General features: G+C 41.1%; 2 protein-coding genes across 3 annotated transcripts in view; both read right to left on the reverse strand.

The window, feature by feature from the left end:
• Positions 1 to 6,551, reverse strand: LOC125765001 (uncharacterized). Its single transcript, XM_049429819.1, has 4 exons — positions 4,440 to 6,551; positions 2,305 to 2,528; positions 1,965 to 2,147; positions 1 to 1,897 (listed from the first exon to the last, which is right to left on the reverse strand). The coding sequence occupies exons 1-4, from the start codon at positions 4,446 to 4,448 to the stop codon at positions 1,579 to 1,581; spliced, it is 735 nt and encodes a 244-aa protein (XP_049285776.1). The 5' UTR covers positions 4,449 to 6,551; the 3' UTR covers positions 1 to 1,578.
• A 5,574-nt stretch (positions 6,552 to 12,125) lies between these two features.
• LOC125764778 (serine/threonine-protein kinase minibrain) overlaps positions 12,126 to 23,198 on the reverse strand; it is a 62,851-nt gene continuing 51,778 nt past the window's right edge. For both annotated transcript variants that reach the window (XM_049429363.1, XM_049429353.1), the window contains 3 exons: positions 17,643 to 17,725; positions 17,438 to 17,559; positions 12,126 to 16,364 (listed from right to left, as the gene is read on the reverse strand). In XM_049429363.1, the coding sequence (XP_049285320.1) occupies positions 16,119 to 16,364; positions 17,438 to 17,559; positions 17,643 to 17,725 (451 nt within the window). In that variant the 3' untranslated portion in view covers positions 12,126 to 16,118. The remainder of the gene's footprint in view (positions 16,365 to 17,437; positions 17,560 to 17,642; positions 17,726 to 23,198) is intronic.

Below are 23,198 nucleotides of genomic sequence, written 5' to 3' on the forward strand. Positions count from 1 at the left end.
CAACACAATACCTTAATTATAGTCATATAAGTAAAATAGAATTGAGGTCAATTCGAATCTCAGGATGGCCGAGTTGTAAACGTCAAAGAACAACGGGCAAATAAAGTCATAACCATTTGAGATTTCAAACGGACAACATCTTTAGCCTTCAGTACTGTGATTTTAAAGCTATGATTTTAAAATTTAGTACTGTGATTTTAAAGCTTATTACATTACAAAATATATGAAGCATTACTATCATAAGTCGAAGCGGGAACAAAGGAAAGGGGTTAAAGGGACTGATAGTAGAGAGAGGAACCATTAAAATTGGGAACGAACACGCGCACAGAAAGAGGCTAAGGAAGAGTTAAAATCAAAATGATCGGAAAAGTAGTTAAACCATCTAAAGTGGATCGTTGTGGCAATAGAGAGGGAGGGAACATATAAACATTCAGAGGAACACAGTTCAGTAGCATCAGTGGAACCATTAAGCAGACCACCCACAAAGCATGCTTGAGCCAGTTGCCGTCTTTGGCCTAGAGTAGTTAGGCCAAGGAGCCGACAACGTGCTTCGTAGGACGGAGGTAGTTGTTCCCGGTGTAGACGTATGAACACTACTCGTGAGAAATATCTCTGAACATTCTCGATTCGAGTTCCACCTTCGATGCTAGAAGGACTCCAGATCACGCTAGCATACTCAAGGATGGAGAGCACTAGACTGTGAAAAAGAGTTTTCAAGCATGTCAGGTCTCTAAAATCGGAGGAAGCACGGAGGATAAATCCCAAGGATCTATTGGCCCTGAGTAAAACATCATCCAATTGGAGTTTAAAGTGCAGCCTGGCATCGAGAATCATCCCAAGGTCACGGATGGAGAAGACGCGAGTAAGAGGAAAGTCGTAGAATTGGTAGTTGAAGGAAATAGGGGATTAAGAATGGAAAATCGAAATAATAGAACATTTAGCTGGACATAGTTGGAGGAAGTTAGAAGAACACCAAACGGAAAACAAGCCAGGATGACGTTGAAGGTTGATACACGAGGAGATAGAGGAGAAAGAAGATGGCCATCGGAAGGTAAGACATTACAGACATCATTGATAAACAGAGCAAGCAGAAGAGGACTGAGGACGCTTCCTTGAGGGACGCCGGATTAGCAGGACAGGCTTCTGGAAAAACAGAAACCGAGCTTCACTCTGCAAGAACGCCCCTTTAAATAGTTATGATTCAGATAAACACATTGGAGAACGATAGAAAACTATATTTTGAAGCAGAATTTGTACTGTGGGATTTATTGGACGTGTTCCTTGATACATCTATTGTGCATAATCGCTAGAACCATAGTACAACTCGTACTACAACGCGTCACATTGCTGTCACCGGAGACAGAACACATAACCTAGTATATCCACGTTCGAAATTCTCATTCTTCTTGGAACATATTGATAACATCTGTTCTGCTTTTTTTTGTTAACTCTTACATCTTTTTTTAATTATATATCTCTTATTGTACAGTTCTTAACATTCGCTGTTAATCTCTTTTACTTTGTTGTACTTTGTACCTTCTCCCTTGTGCTGCCTTGTGAACGGCAGTACCGTTTAGTTTAGTCACCCAAACGTAGATCGAACTTTGGTGGAAGGAACTGGTCGGCCGGTTCCTCGTACCTTCGCGGACCATCCTTCTTCGGGGGAAGATAGTCAATGTCCGGTTCTTGCGGTGGCAAATACTCGTTGTTCGGTGGTAGATACGCATTATCGGGACGGTCGTAATGATAGCCATCCTCCTCCAGCGCTGGTTTTGGGGTAGTGGTGGTGGTAGTGGTAGTAGTGGTAGTAGTGGTTGTAGTCGTACGAGGCGTTGTTGAACGTGTCGTAAACTTGTACGGACTAATTGTTCGCTGCGTTGGTTGTGCTTGAGTTAGACTAGAAGCATAAGAATTGAAGTTGAGTGATTGCACATCAAAAACTAACAGAAAAATAGCATATTTACTCAGGAATTTCCAGATCAAGCTCGGTGATCGGATGGTACCCAAACTCGTCGGCAGTGTAGCGCACTCGGTACCGTTTACCATTAGCACCGGTATATGTGTACGATCCCATCACAACAAACGTTTTCGAATCATTTTTTAACTTTCCAATCTGCTCAATCTCGATCCCGTTCTCCGTCTCTACGCTATTAAGTATAAATGGGAATAAAATTTTAGAGGAAAAAAAAGTCATGCAGAAACATTTTACAGCAGTGATACATTTATATGTTAAAAATAATCTAAAAAATTGCAACCAACCAACTAAAAACGAACTCTTGTGTAATTATCCCATTAGATACTTACGCATATTTGAACTTTCCCTTGCCCTGATTGCGCACCTCCGCCATCACGATTGATGCCTTCATAACGTTACCGGTAAAGTTGGTTGGATCCTTCTTATCTTCGACCGGAAACGTAAACTCATCCTCGGAGAATAGATCATCGTTGCGGCTTTTGGCCGGTATCTTAATACGCGCTGCGTGGAGCGTTGCCAGTGCAATGCACAGTATACCCATTCCACATAGAAGCTGCGTTGGATGGAAGAGAATAGTATCGTAGCTTATTAGCAGTAGCAGAAAAAACAACACTTCGACACTACCGTGTGTCTACAAGATACGATCTCGAGCTGCGGTCTATCAAACCAGCATTTAAATGATATCAATCAAAACAGGAAATGGTACCGAAAACATCTCAAACTTGTCGTTAAGATGCTACCGGAACAGCTTCATTAACTGCCTTCTTATATCGACGGTAAAAAAAAACAAAACAAACAACCACTCGCCATGAGGTAAATCACACTTGGAGACACCTGCGCTTCAAAACATAGTGCAGTAAAAATAAAACCAAAAAGAAACCGAACACCCGTGAGATGGATCGGACATAAATTATTAAAACCATTCAATGATACCCGATTTGCGAGTAGATTAAGCTCTTTCCAAGAAGCTTCAAGAGAAAAAACAGATCGCATCTCAATCTGTCACACCGCGGTGTGCGTCTATGCCGCCGTTTAATGGCGTCGTGGCGAGCAGTGAGTGCGATTACTTCCTCATTATGCTAATCGCCCGAAACACAGATGGATCGTCTTTTAATTATGAAAACAAAAAAGACCTCTTCACCCGATCAAAGCGATTGAAAGGATTTTATGGGTATTATAATTTTTCATTAGCTCAATCATCGCTGCACGATTTGTTGAACAGGTGAGATCTGACCGTACCACCTGCAGAGGCAGATGATCCAAGCTAATAATGAAAATGGGAAAGAATGTATAACAGCTCCATTTACCAGACGGCAATCGATAAGCTGTCTACTAATCGTTTGAACAAAAACCCATCAAGGACAAATTAGTCGGATCCATTTTGAATGGATGCCAGAAATCTTCCGTAGTGGATGAGTTCCCCTTGTTCTGACTGAGCTTTGCAGGCTGACAAAGCGTGCTCTGGAACACTGTTTGTTTCTCACCAAGCCAAACCAGTCTGAATGAAAGGAATAAAGTTTAGAAGCAAAAAAACACATCAAAATTCTGGAAAATGTTTGCGTACATTAATTCCATACATGATGTTCTACGTACGTGTTGTCTTGGGCACGCCATTTCAAGAACCTTTAGGCGTGTGTGGAATAAAAGGCTGGAACTGGTTTTTACTTCCACAAGAGTCCACAAGACGGAAACATGTGGTTCGTGATAGCTTGATTTAAATTATACTGTGTAAAATTAAATTAAATTTGCTTCGATGTTTAGAGCTGGATTACCTCTAATATTGTTGGAGGTGTATCACTTCCAAGAAATATATTGAATATGGCTCGTCCATTCTAATGAGGATATTTTATGTTATTAACAGTAGAACTATTGAAAAAATCATTTTGACTAAAACGCTTCATTATAATTACATAAATTTTCGAGATTAAACGATTATACAAACGACTTTTCGGGGGCGGCCCGATGGTGCATGTGATAAACGGCGCCAGTTCACACGGCCGGACCGGGTTCAAATCCCATCCGGACAGTTCCCCCGTAGCAAAGACTGACTATCCGGCTACGTGGTAAAATAAGTCTAGTAAGCCAGAAATGGCCGGCGTGACCTGTAAGGTCGTTAAAGCCAAGAAGAGAGAGAGACAAACGACTTTTACACATCTATTCCACAGTAAAAAAAATCGAAAAATATTTAAAAGTAATACAGCTTCTAGAAATGGTTCATAAAGTAACCACTAATCAAAAGCCTGATTAGCTAGATAGTTCTGGTGTTAATATCTCTGCACTTAGCTTTTCCAATTTGAATTCTAAAGGATCCGATGTACAGGACAGAAGTTGTTTGATTGACTGTTGAGTTTGAATCTGTCGGATGCTGATGTATCAGAAGCTTCTGTGATGCGAGAATTCAAGCTGCAGTATCTTTCGATCATAAGTTCTAACAAGGACGACCTGGAAGGAGACTCTCACTTACATGCTTCATTGTTGCTCAAGTATCGCTTCCAACTGATCACTGATAGGCGGTCTGTATCACACTCAAAGCGTGAGTTTTTTTTATTTCGATCTATCTAATTGACACAATAAACATGTACACACACTGACACACACACCGTTTCACACCAGCAAACGTGCACGCGATCACCACACTCACGTGTTATGAAGATACACGAAACACGCGGTATTAGCTAATAAGAAAAAGGATACGGCACAGTCTAGCTCACCACCGTATGACGGGTGGGGCGATGCGATGTGTAAAGGATCAGTTTCGGTGACAAACTAAACCAGACCGAACGGACGGATAAGCACTTTATACCGGAATCAACAAAACATGACGTGCCCCAAAACGATAGTGAACCAAACCCCTAAACCTCGCGAAGTAAGAGAAAATGAAAAAATAAACTAAATAAAGCACACCGCACAGTGTCCACTGGTTCCACCGAGCGATCTTCTTTTTTTGGGTCTGGTTCCCCCGCTCAAATCTTACGCTTTGCTACCGGCACCGCAACCGACACCACACTGCTCGTTTTCTCTCATTCAACCACTCGTACGCAAACCCGCTTTATCTCACATCGCCGAGATTGTCTTTCTCGAGCAACTCCGAACACCGGTACACACTTGTTCTGGAGCATCGGAGCTAATCTGCAGAAGAACCCAGATGGGGAAGAGGATGCGGCGAACGATCAACTTGATATACGGATCGAAACGTTTCGCTGCCCCGTTTCGCACGGTCAAGCCCAAACGCTTCGCCAACAATTCCACTATCGGGTGAACGAATCAACAGCATCATCTACCGATCCATGGCGGCAAGCAAAGAGGTGTCTCCCCACGGAGATAGCTTTGTAGATGTCAAATGTCGGTGACGGTGTTGCGGAGATAGATTGGCCGAGTGCTATTATTATTAGCAATAAAATTTTATCACTAAATGTTGCGCTTTTTATTGCATTTCATGTATTTTCTAACAATAACTACAAATCGATGAGTTTGTATAAAACTAAATTAAAGTAATGTACAATTTCTATATTATCTATATTATAATTCTTTTTCGCTTTTTACACGTCTGACAATACCATTCCTTTATTAGGCAGAGCGCTTAGTTATTCAACCATAAGATGAAGAGACAGGTCAAGATCAGTGGTTTGATCTGCAACACTAACTGCTAAAATAACTCTGACAGGTGTGATTAGTAATTTGTGTTTTGAATCGATTAAACTATTAGATACGTAGTGGAAAAGAGGTCTTTAGCCTGACGTATTGCTGGTAAAGGCACTTCTACTTCTTCAAAAGAGAAAGCCTTATGCAATGGTAGAATAGAAATCATAACGATCCAGACGTGATAAAATGAGAACATCGAAAACCCGAAATCGATTTACGTCAGAGCAGAAAGACCATGGCGAATCCCCTCTTTTAGTTCTTCCATTTTTGGACCAGTTCTACCATGAATTGTTGATAAGCGAGTATATCGCGCTAACGAGTGGACATATGTTACCGCTACCTACAAGACCACTTGTCGTTAAGGACTAACCATTCCACCCACACGCAGCAAAAATGAACACAAGACGCTTCTGCACACTGTGCGATCTCCGTGCTTGGATTCCCCTTACCGCTCAACCGTTATACACACCTGTTCGATCTGTTTCCCCCGCGGGTGATCGTTTGGTGCTTTGCTTAGTTTAGCTCCCACGGATGACGTTTCACACGTCATGTTTCGAGTTTTGATATTTTCTTATTTACTATTCCACGAGCTGTTTGCACAATTACTTAAAGTTCAGAATTCAAGTAAATGCCACCACATTTCGCTCGTGGTGCCTTCTTCCCTTCCCTTAGGGAATCCCGTATGTTTAAAGATCAGTGCTCTTTGCTACATCGGCATCACTGGTCACGGTGGGAAGAAAAGCAAGAGTGAACGCAAATGAATACATGCAAAGTAAATTGGGCGGTTTGCTAAGCGGAACAGACGAAGAAGAAAAAAAAAGCAATACACCCACACACTTGTACAAGGGCTAGAAACCGGTCCGGAAGATGCTTGCCCGATACCCGAACCAGAACACCTGACAAACACAGCACAGCCTGGTTCCTTCGGGCTTGTTGCTGCTGACTGACTCACCCAGAACTCAGGTTCTTTGACTTTCTTGCCTTCTTTCTCACTCTTATCAGTACACATTTTGGCCACTATCTCTTTTGGTTGTAGAGTAAGATATCTTCCATCTGCTGTACAGATTCCCAACAAAGCACACCATAGGGATGGTGTTCTTGCTGTGGGTTTTCACGAGGTGTGATGAGGGCAGCATCCGATTTGTATGCATATCATGAAAGGTTTTATCTTACACACATACCCCGACAAACTAAATTCCCCGAATCTGCTCCTTAAATAGCAACAGAGATTAGTTTAGAGTCTTTCTGGTAAGATCTTCATGTATTTCCGTCTGGATCTCTTCTTTATTTGTCTTATGGAGTTTGCGGCTGGAACCCCTGTGGTGCAGTAACACCTAACAATATCTGCTATTTAAGTTGAGTTTTTGGAGCATGTTTCAAGCATGTCTACTTATGAAGCATTATTTAATGACTAATAAACTTCTATAGTTCAGGTCGAAACACTTCCGGTGCCGAAATTATCGTATACTTATCGGCCCATTGCGTACAACTCCGATACAACTCAGGATCTCTGATCAGTCTACGTAACTACACTGAAACTTGGCTGGCTAACGTGTGGGACATAAAACACCCAACACGCTATTCATCCGTAGACTAATGGCATTTGATGGTCATTCGGAATCAACATTTATATGCACTCTATGGCAAAAGTGGCTAAACACGAACCATCGATGAAGCTTCTCACATCAGCCGCTTAATGAGCGACGGTTTCCTCATCTACAGAAACGTAGATTTTTGCACTCTATCCATAACCCGTGCCTTAAGGTGTAGGCTAAGTGTTCGGGCAGATCGGCTGTTCCGAAGGATCAAATTTCTAAATGAACACCAATCCAATAAAAGCAGATTAGCATACCGGCAGCTAAACAAAAAACCACACACAATAACCAACAAAACAAAACACAAAGAACCGACAAGCATGCGATAACAACTATCGCAGGTGAACTGTATGGGATACAAATATAATATGCTTAAATATTCATTAATCTTGATCTGCGTGCGAATGAGTTACTTCTTCGTTTTTCGAATAATCTGTTGGGAGTTTGCTGTTGAAATGGTACCTACGGACTGTGTAGGTTCTTAATCTCGAGAAGCAATTCACTTGATTGCACTATTCTAGGTTGCTTTGAAATTGGTAGAATCGGAGTTCAAAGTCTATGTTGCTGATGTATTGGATGTGGTTCGGATATTGAAAACACGTTAGATCCGGGATGTAGCGCGACTTCTTCGCTTCCAGAATAATTCTGGATGTCTTTACACAGTCTGTACGTACTACATACTTTTGGATGAAGAATTTATTAGTATCTTAACTTCTTATTTAATCGTCCGGGTTTCGTAGGCTACAATTTTTCGAACTGTTGACCGCGTGTCCTTAACCTGTGTATCAAGGTTTTCATTTCAATTCAAGTGCGCATCTTTCAGCATGTCAACATACATGTTACTCCAGCAATCTTCAACATTTCCAGCTGCTCACGAATGACGCCGATCAATGCGTACAATGCATGCCGCCTTCCTAATGCACACCATTCTCGGCCCAGCATGCCTCGGTGCCATTATTACCATCGCTCTGGTTCATCGAAACACGTGTGATCGACACGGCATGCTCAATGTCGAACACGAATCGGAGCCTCCCGCGATCCCCAAACAGGAACATGATAAGGGCTCCTAAGGTTAGCCGGCTCGCTTTGGCTACGGTTGAATGTCATCCCGCGCATTCGATCCGGCCATGATCCGGTATTGATTCGGGGTTTTGTTGCATAAGCGCCTAGGATTAGCAGTTCGCGGTCGGCCAGTTCCCTGGTGCTCATCTGCTCACGGTCGTCAGGTCAGTGCCAAACTGGGTTTCTGTGAGAGGCACATGACAGAACAGTTTCGACAACGCCTGGACAATGGAGTTGAGCGATGAGTTGGCGCGATATGTGGCGTCCATATCATCATCTGGTTAACCCTTAGCGATTATATACTAAATACACGAATTTCTAGATTAAAGATAATTATATATTTATGTATATGGCAGATGATAGTTTCGAATAGTATTTTTAAGTTATCCGTTTTGAATCATTTCGTACAGCTAGACTACAATTCCGGAACTATGTCTACCAATCCGTTAAGGGTTAATAATAGTTTCATAATTCAGATTGAACTCAACCAGGTGTTGAGTGCATTGTAACCTCTCCCTTCCCACCCTTTACTTGTTTCCCGACGGCATCAGGAAGATCACACCAAAGTAAATTATTTCCTTCCGGTTTACACTTTCGCAGCATTCTCACCCGTTCGTTCCATACATAGTTCAAGGGGACAATTATACCTACATGTTGACTAGTCCACATCGACGCCCCGCAGACTAGATCGGTCTAACCAGTTGATTTCCTCATGCCCATAAGTCATTCGGCACTTCATGCGAGAAACACACCGCATCTTCGGTTACCTTCGCCTTCGTCTAGGCTCCTTCCCAATCACCATTCAAAATCCAATATTCAAAAGTAACCATCATAAAAAGCGCCATCTCTGTTGCGTAGGGTTCCCATAGTGGACTGGCTATATTTCGTTACGATTATTACCTGTCACAGAGGCAAGAAGATTGACGACTTGCGATGCTCTTCAAGTCAGTTTTGAATTAAAAATTAGATTAGAGACGGAAGAAAACAGCCACAGAGCAGACGTGCGCACAAAGCAGTGGCGGTAAGCAAAGGAAAAGAGAAAAGAGAAAACGCGACATTAGCCGGTTTCAGTCTGCCCTTGACGTTTTGAGGAGCGTCCAAATGGGGCTTCTTTTTTTTGTTAATATCAGTTAATATCTATTCCAAGCGCTGGAGCTGAGTGTGTGTGGGCAGTGCGCGCACTGATTCACTGTCGGAGTGTTGATATCTTCCGCCATGACCCCATTGATAGCTCCCGTCAGGTTATTATTTCGTAGTTGTACCTCGCAATCGGTGAATACTACCTCCTCTAGACACACTATGAAGTTTGGGTGGTCAAAACTCTCTTAAGATCTTATTGTGGTCATTTCTTCGAATTCATAGTAATATGCCCGGGAAGACTCTTCCAGGACTTTGCCGACTGCTCAGGAGGTTTTTTTTTGTGTGTAGTGACCATACTAATCTTTCTTGTGTACCTTCTTTATATTGAATGTAGAATGCAAATTTAATTTAGTTTTTGGAGCAAAGATTCGATTCATGAAGTATCATATTTTATCGATTTGTGCATGGTTCAGGATATTTATGTTATTTGCGATATTGCCATAACTATGATATTGCCTCGACTATGTTTTAGATGATTCTGAAGCGAGATTCGAAACAATTACTTTGAGAGATGCAGAGTTCAAAAATAAATATATAGTTTAGAGATCAATCAGTTTTCTTCAGAACTTTATTACAGCGAAAGTTTTCTTAGTTCGTATATTTCTCCTTAGTTTTTTATTTCATATGTTTTTGTTTCGCATGTTCATCCGTAGTGTTTGAAACGGTTATTTCAGATATATTGAATATATTGAGTAATTCTTTGGATATCCTCATGCCGTACAGCTTCTTTTTTATCGTTATGATAAATGGCTTCCTTTGAGAGATGCATATTTTTTAAAAAATATTTACAGCATGTCAGCCGAAAAGTAAGTATCAGGAACTTATATAGAATTTTAATGATCCTCGCACCCAACACACATCCGCACCCATGGTGATCCCGGATCCTATCAAACTCAACCGGTTGGTAAAAAAAAAACCACCGTAAAAACGTCGATTGACAATCACCATCAAATTCGAACCCGAACCATTAAAACGGCATCTCCGAGGTGTCTGAGGATGTGATTAGCAGTTCAGTTGGCTAAATGTCACGCCGCCTGTTTAGCGAAGGATGCCACATCCAACAATGCTTTGGCTCATCCTTCTGTGACGGAGATCGAATGAAAAGATTGTGTTTTAATTTTGAGTGCTCTTGAACATCCTCAAACGCACACACATCAGTAGCTGGCAAACAACTTTGTGAGAATCCTCTACCACGCTACCAAATGTAGTAGCATACAATTTGCATCACAATTGAACATGTGTGGTACTGTTAGGCAGGCGGCCACTTGGATATCGTCCAGTTTAGGGGAGAGAATATAAAATGAAAATCAAACTGTGGAATATATTGCGAGATGAGACACGATGCTGTTGGTGGACAGCACGTCAATCACAAGTCGATCGTCTGCAGTCCAATCGAACGATCGTTTTGTTTTGTGATGGGATGGAGAGTAGTGCGCGGGTGTGTGTATGTGGTGATCAACCGTTTTGCCTTGGCATTTGAGGCATTCCATCAACAAACCACACTGCTGGGGGTGGTTCATTTTTATTCCTCCGCATCCGCTTAACCGGGCAAGCTTCATTTCATAGCGTTTGTATGATGATGCGACGGAACCATGCCGGGTGCATTTAGTGATTATGCACAAAGCGTGACACTATGACATATGATGCAAAGGTTTGGTGTTTTTTTTTTGTAATAAAGAGCCTGATCATGTTGGTTTTTTTTAGAAAGTTGAAATATTGTTTTTGGAAAATTTGAAGGTAAGAAGAATATTATCAACTATCAGCTCGTATTAGATTGTCTGGGCAGGTCTGTCATCTTCAGGCATATCTACGATTTAAACTAGGCTTTCCAGCTATTTATCTTCACCGCCCAAAAAATGTATCACCTGTAATAAATCAGAAATCGTTCGAAGTTGAACTTTTCTATCTCGCAGTGTATCAGCCTCAATTTTAGCACCGTCGTACAGATAATTTCAGCCGGAAAGCTTAACCTACTTAAAATCATGACTTACAGCAGTAATATTTCATGTGCTTTGTAGCTTAAATTCTTCCTCGTATGTGTTCTCTTAATGTGTTCTTCCTCCATTACCATAAATCAATACACACATTAGGACAATCGGACCTTAAATGTCAAGCTTTAAATGTGGGGTTGTGAAAAACACAACACAAATGGCATCCACAAATGCTTGTGGTACTAAATCAGCGAAGTTGCGTTAATGTACTGAATCAGTTTAATCTTTCAGCCGTGTTAATATTCACCTCATTTTGGGCGAATTCCGTGAACAACCGTTGTGCTGGACCGCTAGAGATACCAAATTACACGAAATATAACAGGAAACTTCTTCTCACTAGCAATTTATAACCAGAGGGCAATTCTTTTCATGGTTTCCTAGCGATGGTTCAGACAAACTTTAAGTTATTAGCGAGAAGCGCCCAAGAACCTTCGTGCTGAGGTTTTAGACGAAATGTTTAAAGTTCAAAACGTTTTCATCCTATGTAGCAGACAACTACGACTCATATTGACAGATAGATATATGAGATTTTATACCGGTCGTGCCTTGTTTGACGACAGACGATGGCTCTACTAAAGTACTGGGCGCCCCCACTAACCCTTCACATAGCTTTTTATTTGCTTATTTATTAAAAAATAATTGTCACTATCGTAGAATGGATAAATAGAAAAACGTCAACGTAAACCAACATTTCAAAGCAATAAACAAACAAACAAATGGTTCAGAGTTTTTGCTTTCTTCTTTATTGAAATATCTTTCTTTTTCTTTCTTTTTTAATAGCGGGATCATCATATAGTTAACATCTTTTTCTTTTGTTGTTGTTGCTGTAGCTTTGTTCATCTACTTCGATTTCGATTTTTTAATTTTACCCGGGGTGCACTTTCGCGTACCGTTCGCACTCTAGGCTGCAATTTTCCTTCTTTTCGTTTTCGCATCATTTACTCTTTCTCTCGTTCTCTCTTACTCTGACACACTCTTGCTTTTCCTTTGTTCCAGTTGTAAAGTGAACATGCACACCTTCAAACACCTGTTCTGCAAACAACACTCAGCCATGCCGCAACAAAAACAGGACACCTGTTTCATCTTGCTGTGACAACTGAACAGGTGTTAGTATCATTTTGCGGGTTTGTTACCGTTTGTGTGTGGTTTTTCTACATCAGCACAATATTAGGATGATACTGTACTGTAACACCGCACGGCAAGTGCGTACGCGAAAGGGAATATGAATGCACGAAACAAGTGCTGCGGCAAAGTGAATCGAAATCAGCGGTAAACACACCAACAGCATCCGGCGTGCCAGGTGTGCTTAGTTGCTTAGCTTTCCTTTCGGTTGTACTCGATCGCTCTCGCTCTTTTTCTCTTTCTTTACAACGCTAATACACCGCACGTACGCCCAGGATAGCACACATTTTGCACTTATTACACTAATGCAATGGTTTTGTGTTTTGCTACTCTGTTCCTCTGTTGTTTCTTGTGGTAGCTCTTACACTACTATATGTCTAGTTTATTTTTTTTTGTTTTAGATTTCAATACAATATAATAAATAGATTCTGGGTGTATGTTGTGTGTTTGTGTTTTTTTCCTCCTTCATTCGGTTTGTCTCCGTGGGTTTTTATTCTTTTTTTCCAACGCTTTCCTTCTACCAAACCTCTCTTCCACTATCTCTCTTTAACGTCACAAAAAAACCATTTTGAAACATATCGATTTGCTTCAAACAAATCAATATATGAGAGTAGCGTACAACCTAACCTCAACAGGCGACATACCTTTGAATACTAGAGCACATCAATTGTACGCGTGTGTGTACGCTTTCGTATGTATATGTATGTATGTATGTATGTATGTATGTGTGTGTGTTCACTCTTCACTTTTTCATTTCCGAATCGCTAAATTGTTCGGAATAATTCATCTCACTTGGGAGACACTGTTTTTTTTTCAGTATATATATTTTTTCCCTCGCCCAGACGTCCGGTCAGCTTTCCTTCGCTTTTCGCTTACCCTTTGCAAATTAGTTCGCTTTACATCTTCGCCTTTCTTCCTTCTCGCACTTAATATTTTAATACGCTACACTAAACATCATCCGTTCTCTATCTTTCCTTTTCTAAGAGTCGCATCTTTCGTTTCCTTGCTTTCTTTGTTTCCTTTGTTTTTTTTACAGATACTATTTTTGTCACTTTGTTTATTTCTTTCTCCCTATTTAGCTACAACGTCACCCGATTTTCACATTTGTTTTCGATTTAGTGAATATATTTGAGTGTACTTGTGTGTATTATCGCCCACAAGAATGGCTTTTAGCCCGTTTGTTTATGTGTGTGTGGGTTTAGTGGCGATAGTGTAGCGCAAACGATAGTGATGGGTATAGAACAGAACAAATACGAAAGTATGAAACAATTGTACAGATGATTCTCGCATACAGTCCTTGACATTGGAAATCATAATGAGTGATGATGATGTGTTTTTGTGTGTATGCGGAGTTATGTATATTGGTCGCTTAACACGCGCCAAAATTCCTTTCAGGTTGCTTCCATTAGTGCAAGATGGCAGTACTTCATGTAGACGAACAATTCCAACACCAGCATCTCATTGATGATAGTATAGCTTGACAAGTATAGCTTCTGGTAGTAGTAGATAGCGCACTATCTACAAAAAACAAAGATTCTACAAAATTTTTGTATGTGGTTGCAGCTCACGAAGAAGCAGCAGCAGTTGTTAGTTAGTACTACAAGTCAATTCTATGTTTTAATAGTTGGTGTTTGACGAATCGTAACTGCGCTTGGATACATTTTTGTATGGCCATGCTAACACGACATCTTCAAATACAAAAATGTTCACCAAGTTTCTAATTAGCTACAGGACTGAGGTAGAAAAATTCGAAGTATTAACCCATGCATTCTTCCTCGTTCGCTTTTTGCAAGTCCAACGCTATAATCTACAAATAAACTCAATCAGAAAGGTAAGCAGCTAAGGTAGTTAATTGTTTTTTTGGTGTATGTGTGTACGAAGATGCAAAGAAAATGTTCCTGCCTATTAAGTTCTCTCTTGGAACGTGCACATATTATCACATACACTAAATCGTTTCCTGTTATCGTTCGCTTAATTTCCCTAGTAAATGTTTGCATAACATAAACAAAACCAATTATTAGTGACATACTACCATTTAACATCATCATCATCATCCCATCGATACACATCAATACATACGCTTAAATCCGCTGTACAAAAAAATGCAACAATCCTCTGTACAATTCGACATTCGACTCTGTACTTTCGTTTCGTTCCGCCCCGTTTTCAAAACTATAAATTTTGCATCCTTTCTTTTACCGTGTGCGCGAATGTGTGCGTGTGTTGGTGTCTGGGTGTGTACATATATAAATTCTCGTCTACAGTCGTTCGTCTTTTTAATACTAAGTTTCTAACAATAAATGTTATGCATAGCTTTATACGCCATTAAATTGTGTAGGAGTGTGTACCGTCCATGTATAAATGTGTATGTATGGGTGGGGATGGATAAAATAGAGTAGGTGCCTTCAATTTGTGCACAAACTCAGACATTCTCTTCTTTTCCTACAATGGGTTTAAAAGTTCTAAAATATAACATAAAGTACAATTAAACCACCAATCCGAAAAACGAATGCAGTTCACCATTAAACACACACGCACACACATTCGTGATGTAATTTACGCCACACATACACGCACGCACACACAAGTTCCCGAAAAAAAAGATAAATGTGTGAAATTAGCAGGGATTTAATAACATGACTAACATACATGTAAAACGAAACAGGATTGAAAGAGAGCAAGAACAAACGACTGACAAGCGGATTAATATCGATTGTCAGTCTGGGCGTGTATGCGTGTATGCAGCCACGCATTCGGATTAAAAACAAACACAGGTGTAAAAACCATAAGTGTTGCTAATGACTATGTGCTTAATGTTTCGTCAACATCGTCCTGCGCTTCGATCACTGATCATCCGTCATCATATCGCACTACATTGCACAAAGTTGTCCATATGTGTGTGTGTGTGTTTGTATGTATGTATGTGAGTTTGGGATGATACCCACACAAATGCGCACACTCATCTGTTCGCTCCCTCCTCCTAAACCTAAACCACTAAACGGATCGTCATCGTTCATCCTGGTTTACCTGGTCGGGTTATGTTTTACAAAGGATCTTCGGCATTTCGGTTTCCGCGCTCTTCTACCTTATTACTAGCTGCATGGTACGGTCGGGCTAGTCCTGGACTACCTACTACCAGAAGCCACAATGCTCTTCCTAAACATCAAACAAGCAGCAAAAGGTGATTTTCTTAGCATAAAACCCTCTTCTCATCAGCATCTCACAGCAGAAGAAGACGTAGAAATAGGTATCGACACGTGTCCCATTCGCCTCACTCGACGTCTGTTGCGCTAATAGATGTAGTTGAGGTGCATGTATGAGCGCGTGCGTGTGTGTTTTCTTTAAATATATTATGTATGTAATTGTTTTCTGTTCCCTCCATTCAATGCCCATACGACGTTTTGCCATCTGCGTTCGTACAAATATATATTTATATATATATATGTATATATGCATATGTATAACGATATATAGCGCAGATAACGTGTTTTTTGTTTTGTTCACGTCCATTTTGTATTGCATTTTGCACACATCCACACACACACACACCCACGCATACACAACATCACTACACTGTCGAGCTGATGTTGCTTACTGTATAACGCAACAGGTGCACTTTTTCTTTTTCTTCTCGTCGATGACGACGTGCGAAGCGGACTGCGGGCCCGGTATCACCTGATTGCTGATCGGTGTCGTGCTGCTGTTCACCGTACTGCCATCTGCCCCGGTGGTGGTTCCATTTTTCGCCGCCAACGCAGGTGAACCGGTTGCACCCGCGCCGGGCGATTTGTGGGGCGATTTGGTGCCATTCTGCTGGGCCGCTTGCAATTGCGAGGACTAAAACAAGAAGTGAGAACAAAAACATCCGTTAAACTGGGTTGAACATTTTTGTCGCCAGACCGATTGTCGCATGTGTTGCAGAAAATCCACAACCACAAAATCACCAAACCGAGCCTAAATTAAACGATTAAGGACTCTTTTCTGCTAATCAAACATTTTTTTCTATTTTTACTTCATAAACCAAATAGTTATTTATAAAGTGAGCTGATACTATAATGCTTTTTTAAAACTTTTGTTAGTTTTACCTTCTTTACATGAATTCTTCTTCTTCTTCTTGGCGTAACGACCTTTGAGGTCATCCCGACAATTTCTGGCTTACGAGACTTATTTTACCACGTAGCTGGATAGTCAATCCTTGCTACGGGGGAACGGTCCGGATGAGATTTGAACCCCGGTCCTGCCGTGTGGACCGGCGGCATCCGGGTTATCAGAAACGCCACCGGGCCGCCATGAATTACTAACACTTATTATACTTTCCTTTCCAATTTTCTTCTTACTAGCGTTTGACGTTTATCATTATCAAATTTCAGATCACTTTGCTCGAAGTAAAATAGTATTAAACTAAGCAGTTCACTCTTTCCCTCTACTTGCATTTATAGCTACCTACAATTTCGTATTCTAGATTTGCTCTAACTTACGCTTAATTGTTTTATAATTATTATTGATTTATTATCTATTCTACAATCTTCCAACAAAACAAATGATATGTTTTTTTTTAATTATTAGCTTCAATTAAGACATTCATTCTAATATGGTCATCATCATAGTGACTATATTTGTATTTTTCCCTAGCTACATCCTTCACTTTATTTTGTCAAGCTAATCGCCTTATAATACACCGTAAATTATCAATATAATAGAATGTAAATTAATTATTTAGAAAACAAAACATAATTTGATCAAATTAAATTTCCAAACCAAATATGGTTCATGTCAAAAATGGACATAATGAGGTATTCCATCAACAATATTTTGATAACAAAAACAAAAGCCTAATCAAATGTCAAAATGTACAGCTATTCTCTAACGGTCAAAATAGTGTTTTTTTGATGCGGTATACACGTACGCACCTCGTGCTTTGTTATCGCACCATCTACAACCGTCGTGTCTGGGTCGTCGGTGCTGTGACTATCCTTAGGAGTACTTCCGTTCACTAAACTTTGGTCGCCGGTAGGTGTGATCGGTTTGCCACCTACGGGGGAGAGAAAAAAAAATAGAAACCAGTCAAAGCCAACATTACGTCTTCTCTTCTTAACATTCCCCGTTCTGAAGTACCTTTGATCAGATTGACTATTTCATCTGCTTCCCTCGATAGGTCTCCGCCCGGTCTGAATGGATTGTCCCAGCCGGATTCGGTGCTAAAAACAAACAAACAAAACAGATACAAAAAATCAATATTAGTGCATACGAGGGTAGAAAAAAAGAAGCATAAAAAACCTGAGTACAATACAATAACCAAAAACCGATCAGATAACCGTTTGTTAGCAAATGGAAAAATGTAGAAATGGAAAAGAGAGAAAAAAACACATGATGTGCGGAGTATGCACGGGTTATAAAAGGGAACGGCACTCAAAACACGCTGTCCCACCTGTTCAGGCGTGCGAGGATGGTCGTGTTCGGTACATTCTGGAACTGCTGGTGATGGGCAGCGTACTGTGCCTGGTAGGAGGGATTTGGGTAACCGCCGGCACTAGCAATAGCCGTTGCCTGGGCGGCACACTCCTTCAGATATTCCTCGCGTGGTACCTCCACCACGTAGTACAGTGCACCGCCGTGCGATTGGGACGGTGTCGTTACCGTCGAGTTTACCATTGTCGGAGCGTTAGGGATCGCTTTCTTTCGCACACACACGCCGGAATGTTCGTTTATGTTTTTTTTTTTGTTATTTCCTGTCACCCCACCAGCAGATACACTACCGCGTTGCACAATCGGATTAGCTGCGGAGGACACAGGACCGACACTGTTTTGCCTTCCCTTCCGGATGCAACGGGAAAGCGCTTTCACAGCCGTCAGTTAAAATATGCCGTAACTATTGCCAGGTCCTGTGTGTTTGTGTAAACCCTCCAGACATGTGACCTATGGGTGCTTATGCACGCTATCGTGTTCGTTTGTTACGCTCACACTGTACGGCTTTTGTTTTTCTTCACACAATTCCCCTAAGGTAACGAGCACTGGGCGTCTCCATCGTTATAACAAAAATTTGATTAAAATTTCTTCACTTCGAATATTTTATGCAACATTATTATGCGCTGTGTTGAATGCAAGTGATTTTAATAATTATTTATAATATCTTGAGATATAAACACATCTTGAGATTTAACACATAATATCACTTTAAAGCTTAAATACATCTTCATTTCACACACACCTCAAAACAAATAACGCAACAAAGCATTATATACGCACAAGATTTAAGTCTGTGTCATATTTTTAGCCATCCTCAGTGGGTCACAGGGACGAAGTAAAACACAACGCCACCACTATGAAATTCCCGTACGCTTTTTTTTTGTTTGACCAAATTGTGCGACTCGGATTATTTCAAACGCTTCTTTTCTTAACCCCCCAAAAAAGGCACACGCTTTGGCACAGATTTTTATTTTTTGTTTCGTTTTTTATGTCCACATTTCCACAATTTGCGCGCCATACGTGTCTAAATTCGTTACAAAACCACACACACACACACACACACACACATGGAAACATTTCTAGCAGTTTGCATCTCATCAACCTGTATGATCGCCCGTTTTGAGCGTAGAAAAACGAAAACCCAAACAAACGTGCACGCATTTGGCAAAATAATTATATGGTGGGTGAAGAAAAACTCGGCTAGATGAATGTGTGTGACAAGGCATACTTTGCGGAGGTACGAGGGTGTAGAAATTCCAACGTTTGGAAGGGGGAATGGAAAATGAAATAAAAACTTAATCACCGTCCCTTACGAATGGTGTGGTGTGGTTGAGCAAGGACGCACACTAAATATGCCAAAATGAGACACACATTGGTACAGTTGGAGTTACAGATCATTGTGCTGTATGGTTGTTTGTTCGCTAATTTTTCACGACTTGAAAATATCCCACCAAAACGATAACATTGTCATGGTAGCAAAACAGTGAGTTTGATTGAATTCTTATCGAATGAATCGGACCGGAAATTTGACATTTACTGTCATTGGGTCTCTTCAGTTAGTACGTATTGCTATTGACATCTAGTAACAAACACATTGGCAGGTAGTGCCAGCAGTGGCGGATCAAGCTTGCCGGAGGCCCTAGGCGGAATGGTAATTGGGGCCCAAAAAAGTATAGTGGAACTGTCGTGAAACTGAATTTTGACAAAAACACGAGAATTGAACTGTTTTGAAAAGTGCTGACCGGGGGGGGAGTCATTTTTGGAGGCCCCTACTGTACGTGCTCGGGGCCCCTACAACTCCGCAAACGATGAAGGCGGGGGGGGGGGGGGGGGGGGTGCTCAGTGACCGTTAGCCACTCGCAAAGCTGTGCATATGGTTTTCAAGGAAGAACAACCCATTCACAGCGCTGGGGCCTCGGCTGTGCATATGATTCCTTGGAAATCGTTCGTTCTGGGTTTAAAGGGGCCCCTGGCAGGTCAACAAATTCACAACCTCGTCACCGCCGATCCTGTTATCCATATGATTCTTTGGAAAACGTTCGTTCGTGGTTTTAAAGGGGCCTCTGGTGTTCGAGTTCGATGAGTAGTAGAAGAGCGGGGGGGGGGGGGGGGGTGTTTCTGCTCGGGTTCCGTTACGTATGAAATGTTCCGTCGTCTTTCGGGGCCCCTCCAAACGACGGGGCCCTAGGCGGCCGCCTACTCCGCCCACCGTTAGATCCGCTACTGAGTGCCAGGTGTCAATAGAAGATTATCCAATCATCCATAGCATTCAACGGTGTTGTATAAACGAACAAACGAACATGTTAAAGAATAGACAATAGCATTGTTATGCCTTTAATCTTTCGCTCTTTTTTTCCTTTTCTGGCCAGCTAGTTAGTTGATTGTTGAACAGCAGCGGTAGGAGAATGGTTGTTGTTGCTGCCGTTATTTGTATTTTGAAAACCCCGCTGAACTTCGGTTGATTGAAGTGTTCAAGAGTTCACCGAGCACGTACACTATACACACGTTGTCATGATTCAATAGGATCAATTTAATTTCTGCTGGTCATTAGAAAAAAAAACCGAACAATCATCATCGTCAACAAGGGTTGGAAAGGGTAAGGGAAGCGTACGTAACGGTATGCTAGATTTATTGCCCTATTTTTCTCGTTTGTATCTGTTTTTGCTATTATTATTTTTATTATTGTCTCCTCCTCGCGTTGACCTTTAGAGTGATTTTGTGCAGCAGAGTACGAATATTACTATCCCTATTACTGTATCGCTCTCTGTATTTTCTTTCTCTCTCTGTCTCACCCTTAAAAACATGCACACAACTAAAAAGTTTCTCTCTTTAGTCAAACTGTTTATGTGTGTGTGTGTTTTTTGTCATTTAATAATTTCGCATATAATAGAGTGTGGAGGAGTGTGTACTGATAGTTAGCAAACACTACAACCAAGCGAAAAACTTCACAGAACGACGCTAGATCTCACGAGTGACCTTTTTCGCAACCAACTGTCAAACGGTCATCAGTACACCAGTGATCACATCGCGGTACAAATGATCACATCGCTAACTGAAAAAAAACAGTCGACAGTACCCAACACGGTCTTATAAACACAACTAATTAAGTAGCTTCCAATGCGTTTAAATACAACGAACGTATAAATTGTCTCGTGTTCGTATTGCACCCAAAATGTGGTCTCGAAGAGAGAGGACGAGAGATAGAGCGAGAGAGTGTTTGCGCCTGCGCTCACATACATATATATGCCGGGAAACCTGACATCACCTGTCAGCGGTGACAAATGTGCAGGAGAAGCAAGGAAAAACAGAACAAATCGAACTGGCGCGCTATTTGCTTCTTCTTTTTAACCAACTACCACCATAACCTTCCCTTATCCCAGCTTGTAGGTTACTGCTTTATCGTTTAAAAAAATAAGAAAATCTTATTTAATAATCCGACAACAGTTGTCAACAATTGTAACTGATGCGCGTTTTCTCCCAATTGCGTTTATATGGTTATTGTTTTTTTAAAGATTTTTATCAAGTTAATCAGCAGCATGCTCTACATATTGGTGCACATATTTTTTGACACTTTCCACTATCCACTACTACCATCACAATGCTCCCAGTGGAATGACACTTGTCCTTTCTGTTCCTCGCAACCGTATAACCACTCTCTTTCGCTCGCAATCCGACTTTCCTCGGACGGTGATGGTGGTTTCACTTTCTTAATATTAGCACATACACACACCCCAAACGGGCAAAATTATTCGCGTTTGCAGTTTGAACAGTTGTCAATAAGTTGATTGCTTTTGCAAAACAATGGATGCACCCCGGGGTTCAACACCTTGTCGACGAAGAGGACACAACGGTACGGATTCAGCAAGGGTTTCAGAGAACAGAACCACTGCTAGCAGTGTGTGCGCGTTAGGGTGCCACTACCCTAGTTTACTGTTGTACGTGCGTCTGCATACGGTACGCGACTGTAGTGCGAAAACTGGCGCGATCCGTGTTTCCCCTTCGTGCTCACAACAGAACCCAACGATATACCTTTGTGCGGAAGATACAATTACAGAGAGAGCAACAGAGAGAGGCAGAGCAAAAATTCTGAAATTTTCCTCACCATACACTTCATTTTCATTCGCTCTTCGTGCATTTTCCGTATGTGTGGAAATGAGCGGAAAAATCTCTATTTCATCGCACACTAGCCAGATGTGTGTGTTTGTGTACGTGTGAGTTCCTTAGCTACTGACGAGCCTGAATCTATTAGGCGTAGTAACGAATTCATTTCATGCGAGAGCACACTAAAAAAACAACAAACAAATCACACATACACACAAGCACGGCAAACGGTACTGCGCGCGCACACAATTTTTGTCATCTTCGTCACAGCAATGGATCACATAGAATAAACAACATCCATCGAGGCACGCACACACCGGGACGTAGAGTTACTGTCCTACACGTGTGTGTCCTTTCGTGAGTGACTTTATTAGATTATTTTGAACCTATCAATGCGAATAATGTTAAAAAATGAAACAACAACAAAAACCAAGATGGAATTGCATTCCATGAAATTTATATGGAGAGCTTAATTCAAAGATCATAATAGAGACTGCTTAATAACCCCAACGGGAAAATTTTTAATTTAAGTTACCATTTTTGCAGTATGTTACTTTTCATACGTTATCAAACGTTAAATTATAGTATCGGTAATATAGTTGTTATCATTAGAATAAAAGGCATATTTATTAAAGGGAAAATCTGTTTACTTAATAACAGTTCTTAAAACTGTCAAAATCTCCATTAAAAACAGTTATCTCCATAGTAAACAAACGTCATATTAGTTCCATTGTAGCACCGCAAAAACACATTCTTGTGAGATGGATGGAACTCACAGTATAGCCCTTCATTATAGCTCCAAACTTTACCACACACACACACACACAGCTTCGTTTATTTTCTCTACAGAAGGAAATGTCACGACATAAAGGAAACCCAACCGACTGTGCTAAATTCGCTTGTATTCTACCTTGCACGCTTAGAAATGCATCCCTTTCAACCTTTTTTTTCCTTCACACTTCCAAAAAAACAACTTTTCTCTTCGCTTGACCACACGAAATTATGGCGCACGTAAGTGTGTACGTAGTGTAGGCACCACAGACTGCAGGTTTTCCACCCAACGTTTAGCAAAGAATTTTGAGATCGCGTGTACAAGTGCCCCAC

This window comes from Anopheles funestus, chromosome X, assembly GCF_943734845.2.
Source record: "Anopheles funestus chromosome X, idAnoFuneDA-416_04, whole genome shotgun sequence".
Lineage (NCBI taxonomy): Eukaryota > Metazoa > Arthropoda > Insecta > Diptera > Culicidae > Anopheles > Anopheles funestus.

Bases quoted from the DNA above. Each gene is read 5' to 3' on its own strand.
- LOC125765001 (XM_049429819.1), bottom strand. The intron at 2,148-2,304 runs GTAAGTATCTAA...TATACTTAATAG, and splicing joins AAGGGAAAGTTCAAATATGC to CGTAGAGACGGAGAACGGGA. The intron at 1,898-1,964 runs GTAAATATGCTA...TTATGCTTCTAG, and splicing joins CTTGATCTGGAAATTCCTGA to TCTAACTCAAGCACAACCAA.